The following is a 20,426-nucleotide window of genomic DNA, read 5'->3' on the forward strand; positions in this document are numbered from 1 at the left end:
CATCAGGCTAATGGGCCCCGAGAGGTCTGCAGCCGGCTCCATGAACTTTGCAACCTCTGGCTGGAGCCGGAGAAGCACACCAAGAAGCAGATCCTGGACCTGGTGATCCTGGAGCAGTTCCTGACGATTCTGCCCCAGGGAATGCAGCGCTGGGTCAGAGGATGCGAGCCGGAGACCAGTTCCCAGGCGGTGGCCCTGGCTGAAGGTTTCCTCCTGAGTCAGGCAGAGGAGAAGAGGCAGGCAGAGCAGGTGAAGCAATTTCCTTTGCTCATTTCAAGCAACAACTAGAGCTGGCGCATCCATTAGGTAACATTTGGCAGTTGCCTCAGGAGCTGACTCTCGGGGGGAGGGCGCTTTTTTCTGCATGCTGAGGGGCCGGGAGAGTTCCTCTGACCCCTCGGCACACAGAAACAATGTGGTGCTTTCTGTCCTGGGCACTCTGAAACGCTGCGTTGTTTCTGCATTGTTTCTACACTCTCCTGGTCCCTCAGTGCCCAGAAACAACATACACTGTGTGTGATGTCATCATGTGCATGAGCGCACATTTTGCGCGCACGCTATAATTTTTACGGGGGCGGGAAGGGGTTGGGTGCACCTCAGGGTTCTGCCTCAGACAGCAGAACCCGACGTGCCGGCCCTTGCAACAACCTTACTCTAAGGCTTCCCTGCCAGGTATTTCCACCTCTCGAGAGTTCTCAAGGCGGGGAAGAAAAGTTAACCCTAATTCTTGCCCCTGTAGTTGAAGCATTGGTCTTGTCAGCCACCAGCGAGCCTGCAGCAGACGTGGACTATTGCACCCTTCTTAAATCTCGTTCGCGAAGCCAAGCCGAGAGAGAGAGAGAGAGAGTTGAAGCAGCTGTGGTGGTCGATGCAGGGAGGAAGAGTCTGGGAGGGGGTCAGGATCCGTCTGCTGGGCCTGTTCCACGCCTTGTTTTACGCCTCTTCCATGCCTTGCTGCTCTTTCAGATGTGGGGGCCATCCATGAAGATGGAAGGGACGTTCCCTGAGGCAGAAGGGGCTCCATCCGAGGAAGGGCAGAGGGCTCTGGCCCAGGAGGGTGCCCAAGATGCCCTCTCATGTGGTAAGGCTGTTTTGTGTCTTGATGGGATTGAGGAACACCATGAAGATCTTGGATAGATAAGGGAAATGGTTGTGTAACCAACATAGATTTAATTTGTGTTACTCAGTACCATAGGATGTACTGATAAATTCACTTTAATTGGGGCTTAAACTGATTCCTGGAAGGCAATTGCATTTGGTGTGATGGTTAAGAGCACAGATCTGGGAGAACCAGGTTTGACTCCCCACTCCATGCAGTTGCTGGCAACCTTGGATCAGTGTAATAGAGCAGGGGTGGCCAATGGTAGCTCTCCAGATGTTTTTTGCCTACAACTCCCATCAGCCCCAGCCAGCATGACCAATGGCTGGGACTGATGAGAGTTGTAGGCAAAAAACATCTGGAGAGCTACAGTTGGCCACCCCTGTAATAGAGGGTCTAGCTACCTACATCACAACTCATATAAACATATAACATTTAATATAAAGTATACACAAAAATGAATTTTAAAACATATTGTCTGACTATCAGACTGCATAGATTTGCAAAGCATATACAACTTCACATATACATTTGATCCAATCATCACAATAACCATACATGTTTTGACTCCTATGGGCCTTCCTAGGTGGTCAATATATAAGATGTACAAAGACACACATCCAGGAATAAAAATGATAGAAAGCCATGTGGTGCTTCTAGAATTATCAAATAAAGAGAAAAAAGGGGGGGGGGGACGACAACATTATTTTATGCATGATTTTTAAAAATTTAATTTTAATTATTTTTATTTTTTTATTTTTTTTACTTTATAATTATTGTGTTACCTTATATGATGTGTGGTTACTTAAAATTATATAAAGTAAGCCACAGCTGGATAGTTCTGAAAACGTCATACATGGTGGTCAGTAATTTTTGTGGTACATGTATGTTTCCTTCTCCTACTAGTACCCAAAATATTCCCTTTCCCTTTGCTGGTCTTATGGGGACTGTTATTCCTGTGTCATTCTTAAAAAGGTTTATACTTTCTTTGCTCAGAAAGATAAAAGTACGTACGTATGTACTTGACAACACAAACATGCTAGAAGGAAACTTTTTTTTTAAAAAAAGAAAATCTGTGTGTAATATTTATTCATATTTTGAGGCTCTCAAATCTCTGACATTTATTCTATGTGGCTCTTATGTTGAGCAGTTTAGTGCATAGTGTCAAGTGTAGTGCAAAGTGTCATATTGCTTATATAGGCTGGGGGATGATGCAGTTAGGATGAATGATGCAATCAGTGTGTGTGCGGGCGGGAGGGGACGATATATTGTGAATGTGCCACTCAAGAGTTGCAGGAGAAATAGAGGAAAGGGAAAAAGTGCCAGTGTGATAATGATTATCAATGCAACCCCACAAAAAATACGCAAAGAGCAACAGAATATCAAACACATTCAGTCCACTTCCTCATTCAGGGCGTGTACATGTAACATGTTTAGAGTGTGAATCCAATAGGTCTCTCTCACTCTCAGACATTGCAAAAGTTGTAGGAGCTTGGATCTTTTCCATCACCCAGATGGAAAAGATGTTTCTAAAAATCATTGCAGATTTTCTTGAGTGTACCTAGTGGAAGGTTTAACAGCGCTGGAAACTGGTGTGTGTGAAGCAGGATTCAAGCAAGTAAATGAAATCCGAAGGCTCATCTAACGGTCTTCCTTTGTCTCCTTTGCAGTCAGTGCACAGATGTTCTCAAGCCATTGTCTTTCCACAGATGTGGAAGCAGCTGCTGCACCTCTGGTCCAGGTAGGGGAGATGAGAGGGAGGACGGCCTGGGTCTCCCCTTCCTTCTCAGTGGGGCTTTTGTTCTAGCACTTGCTGTTAAGGTACCTGGATAGGAGAGGCTCTGAACCCTACTCCCTTTACACATGCCAAGCTCTCCATCCTGCATATATTTGGAATTAGCCTTTCCATTGTGCATTCTCTGCCTGGTGTAACCTCTGATGAGGAAACCTGCTTTCTCTTTCAGTGTCCCTTTTCCTTCGAGGAGGTGGCCGTGCATTTCACAGAGGCCGAGTGGACCCTGCTGGATCAGGTCCAAAGAGCCCTCTACAGGGAGGTGATGCTGGAGAACTATTGGAGTGTGGCCTCTCTGGGTAAGGATCTTTCATAGGTGCCGAGGTGCAAATTGCTGCCATTGAGGTGGTGCATAGATCAAAATATTGAACACAAATCATTATCAGGACTGCTCCACTACTTGTCCGCTACTGGGGGTCTTGAGGAGTTGGGTGGCAGTGATAACAATGTTCTTCATAACTGGGTAGACTGGCCCAAAACATGAATGTCAGATGTATTATAAAAAATATTATAAAATACAGGTGCTGTGGTGACAGATTGAATAGCTGAGGGTGGAGAAGCTTGCTCCTTCCTTCCTTCCTTCCTTCCTTCCTTCCTTCCTTCCTTCCTTCCTTCCTTCCTTCCTTCCTTCCTTCCTTCCTTCCTTCCTTCCTTCCTTCCTTCCTTCTTTCCTTCCTTCCCTCCCTCCCTCCCTCCCTCCCTCCTTCCTTCCTTCCTTCCTTCCTTCCCTCCTTCCCTCCTTCCCTCCTTCTTTCCTTCTTTCCTCTCTCCCTCCCTCCCATCCCTCCCTCCCTCCCTCCCTCCCTCCCATCCATCCATCCATCCATCCATCCTGCTGCTCTCAACCATCTGATGTTCATGTCTTGTGGCTCTCAAACATTTGACATTCATTCGATGTGGCTCTTACATTAAGCAATTTTGGCCTCCCTGGTCTCTTGCCATCTGGTATCAGGTGGTCTTCAAAATCCAATCATGGAGCTTGCTTGATGAACCCTCTAGATGATGAGGACTTCATTCTTGCCTCCCTACTCCCATCTTGTTAGAAAACTGAACCCAGGTTCCCATGATGGCCCAATTGCCCCATTCTTGAATCTGACCTTAAAAGAGAGAAGTATTCAAGCAGGCCTCATTATGGACAATTGCAAGGCCTAGTATTCCAATTAACCCCTGGGAGGAAATCAGGGTGCTTTTCCTCACAAAAGGGTATTTCCTTCTCAAATGAGCTGGCTGCGAGTGGGCATCCTTCACAGTTATGTCAAAGAAATGGGCAAGGGATAGGAATGCAGAGGTTCTGTTTTTCTTCTTGCCAACTCTTGGTTCGGTAGAATTATAAAGCCCGCTGGGTTAGGAGCAGTGTTCCCTATAAGCTGAGTTAGCATGAGTTAGCTCACACGTTTTTAGTCTCCAGCTCACACATTTTTAGCCTCCAGCTCACACATTTTTGTCATAGCTCAGGAAGGATGACCCCAGAGCACAAATATGTATGCAGCAGCTCACAACTTTAATGCCAGTAGCACACAAAGCAGAATTTTTGCTCACAAGACTCTGCAGCTTAGAGGGAACATTGGTTAGGAGGGAAGGATGCCTTCTGGGACCTGAAATCTGGAGGCTCAGAAGTTCCTTCTGGGCCTAAGCTCAGTGGTGAGTCTTCAGGGGCTGTGGTGTCCTTCTGTACTGGATATTCTGGGGAAAGATGTCTGTGTGTGTGGAGTGTGTTAGTTAAGATCAGCCAAGCTTGAAGAGGCCAAAGGGCCATCAGTCCTTTCCTACTGCATTCCCAGAGATGCCTTGGGACCTTCCCTGCCCTTCCAGAATGTAATGGGATTTTCTTTTTTATTCCAGCAGGGGATGATCAGAGGAATGAGGAGGTTGAGGAACTGCATCATCTATCCCCAGATGAAGTCAAGAATGAAGACGGGATAGGAAACTTAAGGGATGAAGGCACACCTAAGGGGCAGAAAGGCAGCCACACGGTCAAGAAGAGAGAGAACCCCATTCCTTGCCAAGGTGGGGATGTTTGTGAAGTAACTCACATGGTGGAAGAAACATACAACTGCTTGGAGTGTGGAATGAGCTTCTCAGATAAAACCCAATATAATATCCATCTGCAAAGGCACAGTGGAATGGAGAGCCATCAATTTTTGGAGGATAAAAAGAGCTTCCTTTGTAGGGCAGAGCTCCTTGTACAGCAAGAGACAGATGCAGGAGAGAAACATTACAGGTGCTCAGACCACGGTGAGAGTTTCTCACAGAAATTAGACCTTATTAAACCCCAAAAAATGTGTTCAGGAGACAAGCCATTTTTCTGTTCAGAGACTGGAATGGCGTTCTCTGATGGAAACAGGCGTAATGTGCATTTTCCAAAGCACAGTATAATGAAGACACGTAAATGTTTTTACTGTGGAAAGTGCTTTAAATACAGATCAGAGCTTCTTGTGCACCAAAGAATACACACAGGAGAGAAACCTTTTGAATGCTCAGAGTGTGGAAAAAGATTCAGGAGGAGCTGTTATCTGCAACAACATCTAAGAACCCACACAGGGGAGAAACCTTTCGAATGTTCAGATTGTGGGGTAAAATTCAGGTGGAGCAGCAATTTGCAGCGGCATGTAACAACCCACATGGGGGAAAAGCCTTTTGAATGCTCAGAGTGTGGGAAGAGATTCCTTCAAAACAGCGACCTTCAACGGCACCTAAGAACCCACACAAAGGAGAACCCTTTTGAATGCTCGGTGTGTGGGAAGAAATTCAGTCAGAGTTGCAACCTTCAAAAACATCAAAGAATCCACACAGGGGAGAAGCCTTTTGAATGCTCAGAATGTGGAAAGAGATTCACTGAGAGTGGCAGTCTTCTAAAGCATCAAAGAGCTCACAGTGGGGAGAAACCCTTCGAGTGTTCAGAGTGTGGAAAGAGGTTCGTTGATAGAGGGTCTCTTCATCGGCATCAAAGAAGCCACACTGGGGAGAAACCCTTTGAGTGTTCAGAGTGTGGAAAGAGGTTCGTTGATAGAAGCTCTCTTCAACGGCATCAAAGAATTCACACAGGGGAAAAACCTTTTGAATGCTCAGAATGTGGAAAGAGATTCACTAAGAGTGATAGTCTTCTACTGCATCAAAGAACTCACACAGGGGAGAAACCTTTTGAGCGCTCAGGGTGTGGAAAGAGAATCAATCGGAGTGGCACTCTTCAACAACATCAATAAAGCCATACAGTGGAGAAACCTTTGGACACTCAAGAGTATGGAAAGACTGAATTCAGCTGGAGCATCACTCTTCAACAGCATCTAAGGACTCACACTAAGGAAAAATCATTCGAATGCTCAAGAGTGTGAAAAGAGATCCCTGCATCAGAGCTGTGATCTTCAAAAACGTCTATAAACTCACACAGGGAGAATCCTTCCGAGTTCTCAGAGTATACAAAGGGATTCTGTCAGCCTGGCCACCTTCAACGACATCAGAGAACCCACACCAGGAGAAATCATGGAACTGCTTAAACTTGCGAAAAGAGCTTTTCTCCTATTTCACACCTAAAAGACGACCACAGAAAGAGTTGAAACCAAAATGGCTCAGTTTCCACTTTGTGGGCAAAGTTGGGAAGGGAGAACAGCAACCCAGCTGCATTCCAAGTGAGCTGAGAGCTGCGTGCTTTGCCAAACAACTGGCCCTTTCCTTTCCTCTATCTACACTTCCTGCAGAGACTACTGATTTCAAAGTAGGTGGAAAGTGAACAGAAAGTTCCTAGGTGGGCTTTGGGGTACTTCCCAGCAATGCAGTGGGGTTAATGGTAATGCTTTTCCTGGAAAGGGAGCAGGGTTTTTAAATAGGACTGCCGAGGAAGAATGCAGCTTCGTATAGAGAAAGAGACCTCCCTGCGGGCCTGTCCTCAGCGGCAGCCATTTTCTGTCAGACTGTGCATGCGTCCAGGTAAAATAGACCAACAAGGGAGCAGTCTTGCCATTTTGTAAGAAGAAGAAGAAGATATTGGATTTATATCCCGCCCTCCACTCCGAGGAGTCTCAGAACGGCTCACAATCTCCTTTACCTTCCTCCCCCACAACAGGCACCCTGTGAGGTGGGTGGGGCTGAGAGAGCTCTCACAGCAGCTGCCCTTTTCAAGGACAACCTCTGCCAGAGCTATGGCTGACTCAAGGCCATTCTAGCAGGTGCAAGTGGAGGAGTGGGGAATCAAACCCGGTTCTCCCAGATAAGAGTCTGTGCACTTAACCACTACACCAAACTGGATCTCCAAATTGGCTTTCAATGCTTGCTCTAGTCCTTGTAATATCTAGCTAGGGCATGCGTAGGGACCAGGGAAAGAAGGATGTGTTTCTAACTGAATTTCCTTTACTCTTCTGTTTGCCGTTCTGATGCTTTGCTAAATGTATGCTTGTCAATATTTCCTTTTGAATAAATATTTTAACCTTTTGGTGCAAGTAATGGTTCTCTGTACCACATCATTTGCCCAACCCCTTTGGATACATTATTTTGCAAGAGGGACTCCCAGAGAGGAGGGAAACAGTCAGTGTGGACATGGTCATTTCTCCAGGAGAGCCCCAAACAGCCTTTGGTCCCAAAGGCAACCAGGTGCTTGGCCTCAGAACAAGGAGGGGAAACTGTGAAGTGCTCTTCCTCTCATGGGAACCCCTAAAATGAGCAAGCGGTAGCAGTGAGCACCTTAGTGTGAGGAAGAGGAATAGCTCCCTTGAGGCCTGTTCCATCACAGATAGAAATAGTTGGACTGAGGAAAGATCTCCAATAGATCTGACGGGGAAGGAAGAAAGGAGGTGTTCTGAGGGTGGATTAAAGACCAACCCATATCTCCTTAATCAGCACAGGGGAGGAACCTCATAAATACCGTGTAGCAAGAGTTTGAGGCAGAGACCCAGCCTTCTTTCTCAGATAATCCACACAAAGGTGAACCTTTCCCACAGCTTGTTCTGATGAGGCTCTTCTTTAATGCCCAGCTCAGAAATGCTCCAAAAATACTTATGCAAAGGAGGGCCTTTTTAGTTTTTGCCCTTCTTCAGTGTATCTACCAAGGAAGTTCTTTCTGACCTCTGCAAAACTGGCAGAAACATATCTATTTTCCAAATGCTGTCAAGAAAAACTCTAAGCAGAAAATCAAAGATTTCAGGTTTTCACGGCTGGCATCATTAGGGTTTGTAGAATCTTTCGGGCTCAAGTGCCGTGTTCTACTGGAGAAAGTTTTTCTTCCAGACGTTTCGTTCTCAGCTGCAGAGAACATCCTCAGTGGCGTTACAGCCGGAGCAGGCGCTCTGACCTTCTTGGCTGCTGTGCAAACCCTAATAAGCAGAAAATATGTGGACAAGTAAAGTGCAGGAGAGCCCTATGGCGCAGAGTGGTAAAGCTGCAGTACTGCAACTTGAACTCTTCTCATGATCTGAGTTTGATCCTGGCGGAAGCTGGTTTCAGGTAGCCGGCTCAGGTTGACTCAGCCTTCCATCCTTCTGAGGTCGGTAAAAGGAGTACCCAGCTTGCTGGGGGGAAAGCATAGATGACTGGGGAAGGCAATGGCAAACCACCCCGTAAAAAAGTCTGCCGTGAAAATGTTGTGAAAGCAACGTCACCCCAGAGTCGGAAATGACTGGTGCTTGCACAGGGGACTACCTTTACCTTTTTAAAGTGCAGGAAAACCCCAGGTTCCATGATAAGCCAGCCTCTAATAACAATACAAAATACCAAAGTAAAGCAACTACAAAATATATATTCCAGACACAATAATACCAATCATACACTAAACACAATCCTTAAGAAAAAGGACAGCAATTGATGGGGCGAAAACCCAATGGCAAAAATCTCAAAGTTGCTTAGAAGGACTCAGTCCAATATATTCCAACCCCAAACTGTAGAATAAAAGTCCTCCAAGAGCGCAAAAAGGCACTAGGAATGTAGAATGAAAATCTTCCAGGAGTGCAGCTGAACACTAGTATATTTGAAGTGCAGCAGTACACATTGTATCCTTAGTGCAACTGGTAAATACCATCCCCGTTTCACTGACCCTTCTTCCAGTTTAATTTTAAGACTTCAGAACATGGCAAGAAAGTTTGAGGGCACCTAACACTCTTTGGTGCAATAAAAGATATCTACAGCCTCTCCACTACAGATATAAACATAGTATGAACAGTCTAAACCCTCAATTTACAAATATCTTTATTTGCCAAGGATTTCTGGAGAGGTATTTCTGAGCCCTGCTTCCAAGTCCAGCCTCCTGCAATCTTTTCTGGATCTCGCCACTATGAAACTCTAAGAGTTCTGGCAATAGGGTTGCCAAGTGCAATTCAAGAAATGTCTGGGGACTTTGGGGGTGGAGCCAGGAGACATTGGGGGTGGAGCCAGGAACAAGGGTGTGACAAGCATAAGTGAACTCCAAGGGAGTTCTGGCCATCACATTTAAAGGGACAGCACACCTTTTTAAATGTCTTCCTTCCATAGGAAATAATGAAGGATAGGGGCACCTTCTTTTGGGGCTCATAGAATTGGACCCCCTGGTCCAATCATTTTTAAACTTGGGGGGGTACTTTTGGGAGAGGCACTAGATACCATACTGAAAATTTGGTGCCTCTGTCTCAAAAAACAGCTCCCCCAGAGCCCCCGAAAGAGACCCACTAATGTGTGGGGTGCCTCAGGGGGTGGTTCTCTCCCCAACACTATTTAACATCTACATGCGCCCCCTCGCCCAGATTGTCTGAAGCTATGGGCTGGGATGCCACCAATATGTGGATGACACCCAGTTCTACCTCCTGATGGGCAGCCAGGCTGACTGTGTCCCAGAAAATCTGGATTGGGCATTACAAGCCGCTGTGAAATGGCTCAGACAAAGTCGACTGAAATTGAATCCAGCAAAGATGGAGGTTCTGTACCTAAGCCGAGGCGGCCTGGGAAGAGAGGTCCCTTTACTGACCTTCGATGGGGCGCCTTTAGCGCCAGCTTCGAGGGTCAAGAGTTTACGAGTTCTCCTGGAGCCTTCATTAACTATGGAGGCCCAGGTGGCAGCCACTGCCAGATCTGCATTCTTAGGCAGATAAGACAGTTGGCTCCATACCTGGAACACAGCGACTTGGCTACAGTAATTCATGCAACGGTCACCTCGAGAATAGGCTACTGTAACGCCCTCTACCTGGGGCTGCCCTTGACTCGGAGCCCGAAGCTGCAACCGGTGCAGAATGCTGCAACCAGGTTGGTATTGGAGCTGCCTTTACGGGTCCACATCCAACCTGCACTGAAGCCACTGCACTGGTTGCCTGTAGTGTTCCGAGCCTGGTTCAGAGTGCTGGTTATGACCTTTAAAGCCCTATATGACTTGGGACCTGTCTACCTTCGGGACTGCCTTTCCCCACACAAGCCCCAGAGAGCACTATGGTCAAGTTCGTTAAATCTGTTAAAGATCACCGGACTAAAGGAAGCCCGTTTGACCAGGGCCCTGCGGGACTTGTCACAATTCCGCAGGGCCTGTAAGACATATCTGTTCGGGCAGGCTTTTCATAACTAAATGGAGGTGCTTTAACATCTATGGGGGTGTGTGTACTATCTACCCCACAGTATCATTACAAATTAATCCAAAACAGACAGAACGCCATCTGAACTGTATTCAAACTGTATTAATATTTTAATGTTTTATTGTTATAATGTGAAGCTATCATCGAATTGTGACTGTTGTTAGCCGCCCTGAGCCCGTTTGGGGAGGGCAGGATACAAGTGCAACAAATAAATAAATAAATATTGTATAAATAAATAACAATTCACTTTCCAATCATAGTGCATCCTGTGCGCACAACACAACTACTGTCAGTGCCCATTTTTAAAATATATATGTTTTGTAAATTCATTTAACATATTGAATACCAACGACAATGCTATAGATTCCTAGAAAACAAGATAAATCAAACTCTTAGAATCATAGAATGTTTTGTAAATTCATTTAACATATTGAATACCAACGACAATGCTATAGATTCCTAGAAAACAAGATAAATTAGAATCATAGAATCATAGCGTTGGAAGGGACCTCCAGGGTCATCTAGTCCAACCCCCTCCACAATGTAGGAAACTCACAAATATCTCCCCCCTAAATTCATAGGATCTTCATTGCTGTCAGGTGGCCATCTAACCTCTGTTTAAAAACCTCCAAGGAAGGAGAGCCCACCACCTCCCAAGGAGGAAGCCTGTTCCACTGAGGAACCGCTCTAACGGTCAGGAAGTTCTTCCTAATGTTAAGCTGGAAACTCTTTTGATTTAATTTCAACTCATTGGTTCTGGTCTTGATTAAGCCCCTTGGGCTCTAAAGACTGAAATCGATATGAGTCTGGCTTCTTGTTGTAGTAAAAAATCATTGAATAATATTCATTGTACTGTTCATAGTTGAATAGCTGTTGAATAGAAGTATCTGCCATTTTGGACTAAAAAAAACCTTTGGTCTAATTCCCTTTTAAGTTTGTTCTCAACCTCCAGAATCTCATATTTGAGTCTTTACATATTCCTTGGAAACCTGGAACTGTAATGGAACTTGGTGGTTTGGTTTATGTTATTCTGGCTATTGTATTTATTGGCAACAGTGTGTGTGTTACAATATTTTGATTTTTTCTCTCAATTTCACAGCAGAGCTACTGAGCCAAGCTTCTCTTCCTTCTCTTGGCTGAGGCTCCTCCCCCTCCTGGCCCCCTGGGGAGGGAGGGAAAGAGCCAGAACTTTCTTTGCCCAGTTCCCTGGATCCCATGGGAGAAATACAAAGAAAGCACCGTTAAGACCAATGAATGCTAATGTTTTAATTATATCGTAAGGTTTGTTTTTTGTTTTTTTTTTAAATTGTGTTTGTCTGTGTCCTTTATAAAGTTTAAATCTCTGCTACCTAATCTTAAATAGGTACACACGTGACCTGTCCTGACAAGGTCTCATGTCAGATCTGGCCCTCATAACAAATGAGTTTGACACCCTTGTACTAGAGCAGGGGCGTCAAACATGCAGCCAGGGGTCCGAATCAGACCCCTGGAGGGCTCCTGTCAGGCCCCCAAACTAGCTGTCATCTTCAAAACCTCTATTTTCTCCGTTGGCTGAGGCTCCTCCCTTGGGGAGAAAAAGGGGGAAGGGAAAGCTTGCTTTGCCAGGCTCTCTCAATCGCACAGCAGAGCCACTGAGCCAAGCCTCTCTTTCTTCTACTGGCTGAGGCTCCTCCCCTTCCTGGTCCCTTGGGGAAGGAAGGAAAGAGCCAGAACTTCTTTTGCCCAGTTCCCTGGATCCTATGGAAGAAATACAAGGAAAGCACCTTTAAGACCAATGAGTGCTAATGTTTTAAGCATGTTTTATTTTAAGGGGTTTTTAAAAGAAAAATCTTTAATTGTGTTTGTGTCCTTTATAAAGTTTATACCTGTTCTACCTAATCTTAAATAGGTACACACATGGCCCGGCCTGACATGGCTTGGCCCGACAAGGTCTCATTTATGTCAGATCTGGGCCTCATAACACATGAGTTTGACGCCCCGGCTCTGGAGACCGGACTGCAACCAGAAAGATGTACCTCTCACCTCTCACCTGGCGGTGGCAGCAACGAGTCAGCCCCAGACATGTCGGGGGAGGCTGGAGTCAATCTGAAGTACAGTAGTAGACTCCTCTGCGAGGCCTAGCAGCTTAAAATCTGCAACAGTTAAGTCAAATGCAACACTTATGTGACTGTAAATCCAGTGACTTGGACACTGTTTGTCACTTCTTTATGGATTGCAGAAAGTGTAATTTGGCTTATGACACAGACATATTACATAAGAACATAAGAGAAGCCATGTTGGATCAGACCAATGGCCCCTCCAGTCCAACACTCTGTGTCACATAAGAACATAAGAGAAGCCATGTTGGATCAGGCCAGTGGCCCATCCAGTCCAACACTCTGTGTCACAGAAGAACATAAGAGAAGCCCTGTTGGATCAGACCAATGGCCCCTCCAGTCCAACACTGTGTCACACAGTGGCCAAAAAAGCCTCCAAGTGCCATCAGGAGGTTCACAAGTGGGGCTAGAAGCCCTCCCACTTTGCCCCACCCACCCGCGCAAGCACCAAGAATACAGAGCACCACTGCCCCAGACAGTTCCAACAATACGCTGTGGCTAATAGCCACTGATGGACCTCTGCTCCATATGTTTATCCACTCCCCTCTTGAAGCTGGCTATGCTTGTAGCCGCCGCCACCTCCTGTTGCAGTGAATTCCACATGTTAATCACCCTTTGGGTGAAGAAGTGCTTCCTTTTATCCATTCTAATCTGACTGCTCAGTGATTTCATTGAATGCCCAGGAGTTCTTGTATTGTGAGAAAGGGAGAAAAGGACTTCTTTCTCTACTTTGTCCATCCCATGCATCATCCTGTGAACCTCTCTCATGTAGCAAGACTATTAGCAGATATTGATCCAAACATGACGCGGCCAGTTGCAAGATTTTTGTCTATGACACTTTGTGGTATCATTTCCGACTGTAAAAGTCTATCTGCATCTTTTCCATATCGCATCGTTATGTTTGGATATTGTCTGTATACTAATATAATTCTTTTGTATGCTTCTGACCTGTTGGTCTTCGAGCAGGAATAAAACACTGACTAAATCAATGGCATGTCCCAGTGGTATGAAGGTGGGAGCTGCAGGGCCTGTTTTCAAACATTTCCGAATTCTGTTTAAAAAAAAAAATCCTGATAACGTTAGTATTGACAGTCAACGAGTGATGTTAAGGCATACCAATATTTCAATGAGTGATTTTTTTTTGTAAAAATAAAGCCTTAGTATGGTAGGGATATGGTCAGAATGGCCTTAGTATGGTCAGAATGGCACCTCTCGGGAGGGCACAGGCAAGGAAAAGGGTCCCAATACGTACAAAACCTGAAAAAATGTGCATTTTCTTCCCCATATCACAGTCAAATTGTTGGGGGGGGGGGATATGGAAGGTGTACAGTTTGGGAATGAGGTCAGCTGGATGCTCTGAAAACCCATCTTTGTGGAAGGAGCCTAAAAGCAGCTAGATTCAAGTCCATAGCATTTTACTGACCAACAAGAAAAATTCTGGAATTAAAATCTAGCTGTTCTATTGAAGGCCAACACAGCTGCCCTCTGACACAGCCAATCCCCACATTCTCCGCGGCTGGTTTGTGAAAAGTAGTCCTGCAGTGCCCTCCGCTTTTGCCCTGACAACTTTTTACATTTGCCACTACTCCAAAATGAAATAGACCAAGATGGGTAGCTGTGTTAGTCTGTCTGTAGCAGAAGAAAAGAAGAATGAAAAGAAGCTCTTGGAGCCTGAAGTAGCTAGGTAGAAAAAAGGTTTTGAAAAGTGTGGGATTTAATCAGAACAAGAAAGAAGCAGCAATTCCTACTGTATTTGGACTGTTTGCCCAGATATGTTCCCGACATAAAAGCCATGGGGTAGAATCATAGAGTTGGAAGGGACCTCCAGGGTCATCTAGTCCAACCCCCTGCACAATGAAGGAAACTCACAAACGCTTCCCCCTAAATTCACAGGATCTTCATTGCTGTCAGATGGCCATCCAGCCTCTGTTTAAAAACCTCCAAGGAAGGAGAGCCCACCACCTCCCAAGGAGGAAGCCTGTTCCACTGAGGAATCGCTCTAACGGTCAGGAAGTTCTTCCTAACGTTGAGCCGGAAACTCTTTTGATTTAATTTCAACCCATTGGTTCTGGTCCTACCTTCTGGAGCCACAGAAAACAATTCCACACCATCCTCTAGATGACAGCCCTTCAAGTACTTGAAGATGGTGATCGTATCACCTCTCAGCCGCCTCCTCTCCAGGCTAAACATCCCCAGCTCCTTCAACCTTTCCTCATAGGACTTGGTCTCCAGACCCCTCACCATCTTCATCACCCTCCTCTGGACCTGTTCCAGCTTGTCTATATCCTTCTTAAAATGTGGTGCCCAAAACTGAACACAATACTCCAGGTGAGATCTTACCAGAGCAGAGTAAAGCGATACCATCACATCACGTGATCTGGACACTATCTGGACACTGGGTAATCGTAGCTGTTGGCTGGGAATCAAGCCCAATGGTATGGTCATGATTCTGTTCTGAAAGGTATGTCAACTGAGTGCTGAGAGGGTCAGATTCCTATAGAAAGAAGTCTTACAAGCTGTCTATCAATTGAGGGTCACCACCAGCACCCTGCTTCTGAGAAGTGATCCAGGGGGAATACAGCAAGCAGGTAGATTCTCGCCCTTTTGGCAGGCTTAAGTCCACAAAAGCAGGCTCAGTTTCAACCTGACATTGTACAGGCGGCATCTCCTGCAACAAAACTGTACCTTGTGCATAAGAACCTAAGAACCAGTCTGTTCATTTTTAAAAGTGCTAGTACTGATATGATGTTGCGCTGCGCCCCTCTCATGACTTGGCAGACTCACCACCACCACAAAAAAAGGGCTGGTACTCAGCAGCCATGAGTATCGTCACAGATTCAGAGAAAAGCCCTACCTAAAACTGTCTGCATGTATAAGCAATGATGTAAGGCAGGGGTGTCGAACTCATTTGTTATGAGGGCCGGATCTGGCATAAATGAGACCTTGTTGGGCCTGGCCATGCCGGGCTGGGCCATATGTGTACCTATTTAAGCAAAGATAGAAGCTTTCTAAAGAACGCAAACACAAATATATATATTTTTAAAAACTTAAAACATGCTTAAAATGTTAGCACTCCTTGTTCTTAAAGGTGTTTTCTTTGTATTTCTGCCATGGGATCCAGGGAACTGGGCAAAGGAAGCACTGGTCTCTCCTTCCTTCCCCAGGGGACCAGGATGAGGAGGAGCCTCAGCCAATAGAAGGCTTGGCTCAGTAGCTCTGCTTTGCGATTGAAAGAGCCTGGCAAAGCAAGCTCTTCCTCCCCCCCTTCCTCCTCAAGGGAGGAGCCTCAGCCAATGGAGAAAATAGAGGATTTGCTCTGTAGCTCCTGTGCTATTGAGGAAGCCTTGCAAAACTAGCTATTACACAGAAGGAAGCAAGAGAGAGGGAGAAGGAAGCAGATGGCAGCCATTTGGTTGGGGGCCTGATAGGAGCCCTCCAGGGGCCTGACTTGGCCCCGGGGTCAGATGTTTGACACCCCTGGGGTGCCCTTAGGAGCAGAATTCTAGCAGGGGCTCCTTTGCATATTAGGCCACACCCTACTGATGCAGCCAATCCTCCAAGAGCTGCAGAGAATGTAACTAAATGACCTAAATTCAATGCAGCTGCTGTAGCAGCAGACTGGAGAGTAGGAAATGTGACCCCAGTTTTTATAAAGAGATCCAGAGGGAAACCAGGGAATTACAGTCAAGAAAGCTCAACATCTGTCTCAGGCAAATCAAAGATAGAATTGTTAGGCACATAGAGGAGCTTTGGCTTCTACAAAGGGAAGTTCTGCCTCACCAACCATTAGGAGTTTTTTTGAGAAAGTCAACAAACACATAGGCGGCAGTGATTGGGCTGCAAAGACCAATTCAAGAAATATCTGAGGACTTGGGGGATAGAGCCAGGAGACTTTGGGGGTGAAGCCAGGAAACATTGGAGGCGCAGCCAGGAGCAAAGTTGTGACATCACATTGAAAGGGACCATGCTCTGTTTAAATGCCTTTCCTTCACTGGAAATAATGAAGGACAGGGGCACCTTCTTTTGTGGTTCATAGAATTGGACCCCCTAGTCCAATCTTTCTGAAACTTGGAGGGTGGTTTGAGGAGAGGCACCAGATGCTAAGCCGAAAATTTGGTGCCTCTTCTTCAGAGCTCCATACACCTGCCGATCAATTCTCCATTATACCCTATGGGAATTGGTCTCAATAGGGAATAATGGAGTTGCCAGCAGATATTTCCCCCCCCTGCTTTCTGATGACCCTGAAGTGGGGGGAGGGCTTTCAAACCAGGGGATCACCTGTCCCCATCTGGGTATCATGGTAAAAATGGACAAGGGAAACAAAGCATAAAGCTGCCGTGATATTCAACCTCCAAAAAATTAAACCAAGAGTCCAAAATTATACAAAAGTACCAAATATAATTGTTTTACAGTCAGTGAAGGCAATCATGTTCAATCCCTCCAAGGAACGACATTTCATCAGGAATCCAATTCCTTCTTCTCAAGCAAATGAATGCCAGATACAAGAAAATTGATGGTATAATATTAACCAGTCAGCAATCCATAAGGCAGCAGGATTGTACTATTATTCCTGTTTCGCATTGTTAGCTTCTTCAAGCTTCTCACAATTAATATTTATATACTGGGTAAGAATGCCATGAATTTCAAACACAGAGTAACACTCCAACAGTGACGTTAACAATGCGAAACAACAAGAAGCTAACAACGCGAAACAGGAATAATTGTACAATCCTGTTTCCTTATGGATTGGTGACTGCATAATATTATACCATCAGTTTTCTTGTATCTGGCATTCATTTGCTTGAGAAGAAGGAATTCGATTCCTGATGAAATGTCGTTCCTTGGAGGGATTGAAAGTGATTGCCTTCACTGACTTTAAAACAATTATATTTGGTACTTTTGTATAATTTTGGACTCTTGGTTTAATTTTTTGGAGGTTGAATAATATGGCAGCTTTATGCTTTGTTTCCCCTGCCCATCCGGGGATCGGCAACCCTAGACGGTGACCGGGTAGACATTATAAACTTGGGACTTTCAAAAGGCTTTGAACAAGACACCTCGCCCAAGACTCCTGAGTGAATTTAGCAGTCATGGGATAACAGAACAGGTTCTCCTATGGGTTAAAAACTGGTTAAATGACAGGAAGCAAAGTTTTGGAATAAATGGACAGTCTTCACAATGGAAGGGAGAGTAAGAGTCCAGTAGTACCTTAGAGACTAATAAGATTCATTGTAGGCAATGAGTTTAGCCTTTAAGGTGTTACTGGATTCTTATTCTGTTCAACTACGACAGACAGACTAACACAGCTGCCCATTTTCATCTGTCTCCATGGAGGGAAGTAGAAACAGTGGGGTCCCCCAAGGAACGGTATTAGGGCTGGTCCTATTTAATCTATCCATCAGTGATCTTGAACGAGGAGTGAGTAGTGTGGTGACCAAATTTGCAGGAAGGTGTGATGAGCTCCAGAAGGATCTCCACAAACAGGGCGACAATGTGACTAACAAAGTTCAGTGTTAGTAAGTGCAAGGTGGTGCTCATTGAGACAAAAAAAAAATCCCAGCTTCAAGAGAGTGATTCAGAACAAAACAGTCGCCGCTCTAATGCCTTTGTATAGATCTACGGTGCAGCTTCATTTGCAATTCTTGTGTGCAGCTTTTGATCACTTTATTTTTCAAGAAAGACACCGCAGACCTGTAAAAAGCCCAAAAAAAGGGCAACCAAAAAGAAGGATGGGGTTGGAGCACCTTCCTGATGAGGAAAATCTGAAAAATCTGGGACTTTGGATGGGAGACCTCCTTGGAATCCCAGAGCCCATAGGCAGGAACAGCCTTTATTCAGTCACCTCTCTGAATATCCTCCATGCCTCCAGTAGGGGTCAGTCATCAGAGGTCACCCTGACTTCCAGATGCTCATGTGTGCGCACAAATACGTTTTAAAAAGACCAAAAATCTGGGACTTTTCTGGTTAGAAAACACACGCTTAAGCGGAGTTGATAAGAGAGACAATAATAGAGGTTTATATAATCATTGCTGGGGTGGAGTGAGATGACAGAACTTTTCCTTCCACAATATTAGAACTCAATGGTAATCAATGAAGCTGATGGGCACTAGGTTCAGGTCACACTAAAGGAAATACTCCTTTAGAAAGAGAGTGATTAAAATGTGGAATTTGCTGCCACAGGCTGTAGTGATGGCCACAGGCACAGACATGAAAAGGGGCTTAGAAAGATTAATGGAGGATAGGTTTCTCTGTGGTGTCTGAAGGGAACCTCCACATTCAGACGCAATCAGTCTCTGAACCACAGTGCCAGGAGGCAACATCTGAGGTAGGCTTCAGCCTCTCTGCCCTGTTGTTGGGCCCTCCATAGGAACTGGTTGGCTGCTCTGTGAGACAGGAGGCTGGACTAGATGGACCACTGGTCTTATCCAGCAGGGCTTTTCTTGTGTTCTTATGATAGGGTTGTCAATCCCCAGGTGGGGGCAGGGGATCCCCCGGTTTGGAGGCCCTCCCCCCGCTTCAGGGTCGTCAGAAAGCGGGGGGAGGGGAGGGGAATGTCTGCTGGGAACTCTGTTATTCCCTAGGGAGATTTATTCCCATAGAAAATCATGGAGAATTGATCTGCGGGTATCTGGGGCTCTGGGGGGGGGCTGTTTTTTGAGGTAGAGGTACCAAATGTTCAGTACAGCATCTAGTGCCTCTCCCCAAAATACCCCCCAAGTTTCAAAATGATTGGACCAGGGGGTCTATTTCTATGAGCCCCAAAAGAAGGTGCCCCTATCCTTCATTACTTCCTATGGGAGGAAGGAATTGAAAAGGTGTCCCTTTCAATGTGATGGCCAGAACTCCCTTTGGAGTTCAATGATGCTTGTCACAGCCTTGATCTTGGCTCCGCCCCTAATGTCTCCTGGCTCCACCCCCAAAGTCTCTAGGCTCCACCCCCAAAGTCCCCAGATATTTCTTAAATTGGACTTGGCAACCCTATCTTATGAAGGCCTCAGCCTCTCTGCCCTGTTGATGGCTGTCCAGAGGAACTGGTTGGCCCCTGTGTGAGATAGGATGCTGGACTGGATGGACCACTGGTCTAATTCAGCAGGGCTCTTCTTATGAAGGCCTCAGCCTCCATGCTCTGTTGTTGGGCCCTCCATAGGAACTGGTTGGCTGCTCTGTGAGACAGGAGGCTGGACTAGATGGACCACTGGTCAGATCCAGCAAGGCTCTTCTGATATTCTTAAATATCTCTAGGAATATCCCAAGTCAGAGATGGCTGCCCAATTGATAGAGAAGAATCACAATAGGCTGAAGGAAGTGATAGGGAGTGATCTAGCTGGCATTTAGGTTTGAGAAACAAGGAACATGTTATAGGCAGTGTTCCCTCTAAGCTGAGTTTGTGTGAGCTAGCTCACAATTTTTAGCCTCCACCTCACACATTTTTGTCTCAGCTCAGGAAAAATGGACCTACAGCAAATTAATTTATGCGGCAGCTCACAACTTGTATGGTAGTAACTCACACCTTTAATGCCAGGAGCTCACAAAGTAGAATTTTTGCTCACGAGACTCCACAGCTTAGAGGGAACCTTGGTTATAGGAACACAGATTTCCAATGCAGTTCTAGAACCACCTTCCTGGAAGTAAGCCGCATTCAATAGGCTGAGGAGGGTTTGGACCAGACCCACTTCAGATTGCTTCGTATGAGTTTGCCTGCTATGAGTTTGCCTTAACCTTCTTCCCAACCTTGGCATTTTCAGAGACGGCAGAAACAGCCTGGGATTCCCCAGGAGTTACTCCAGAGCAATCCCACCGAGCTGCATCCTCTCTGGGGACAGTCTGGCTGAAGTCCAGTCCAGTTTGTCTGAATCTGAGCACTGATTCAGAGAGGAGGGCGGGGTATAAATCTGCAGTCTTCTTCTTCTTGACAAGAAGCT

The 20,426-nt window shown here is 45.7% G+C and overlaps 1 protein-coding gene across 1 annotated transcript; it reads left to right on the forward strand.

The window, feature by feature from the left end:
- The first annotated feature begins 2,780 nt into the window (after nt 1–2,780).
- LOC132571742 (zinc finger protein 664-like) lies at nt 2,781–20,370 on the forward strand. The gene is made up of 4 exons (XM_060238536.1): nt 2,781–2,840; nt 3,064–3,190; nt 4,734–5,820; nt 20,250–20,370. The coding sequence occupies exons 1-4, from the start codon at nt 2,781–2,783 to the stop codon at nt 20,368–20,370; spliced, it is 1,395 nt and encodes a 464-aa protein (XP_060094519.1).
- Nucleotides 20,371–20,426: the final 56 nt, after the last annotated feature.

This window comes from Heteronotia binoei, chromosome 5 (assembly GCF_032191835.1).
Source record: "Heteronotia binoei isolate CCM8104 ecotype False Entrance Well chromosome 5, APGP_CSIRO_Hbin_v1, whole genome shotgun sequence".
Classification (NCBI taxonomy): Eukaryota; Metazoa; Chordata; class Lepidosauria; order Squamata; family Gekkonidae; genus Heteronotia; species Heteronotia binoei.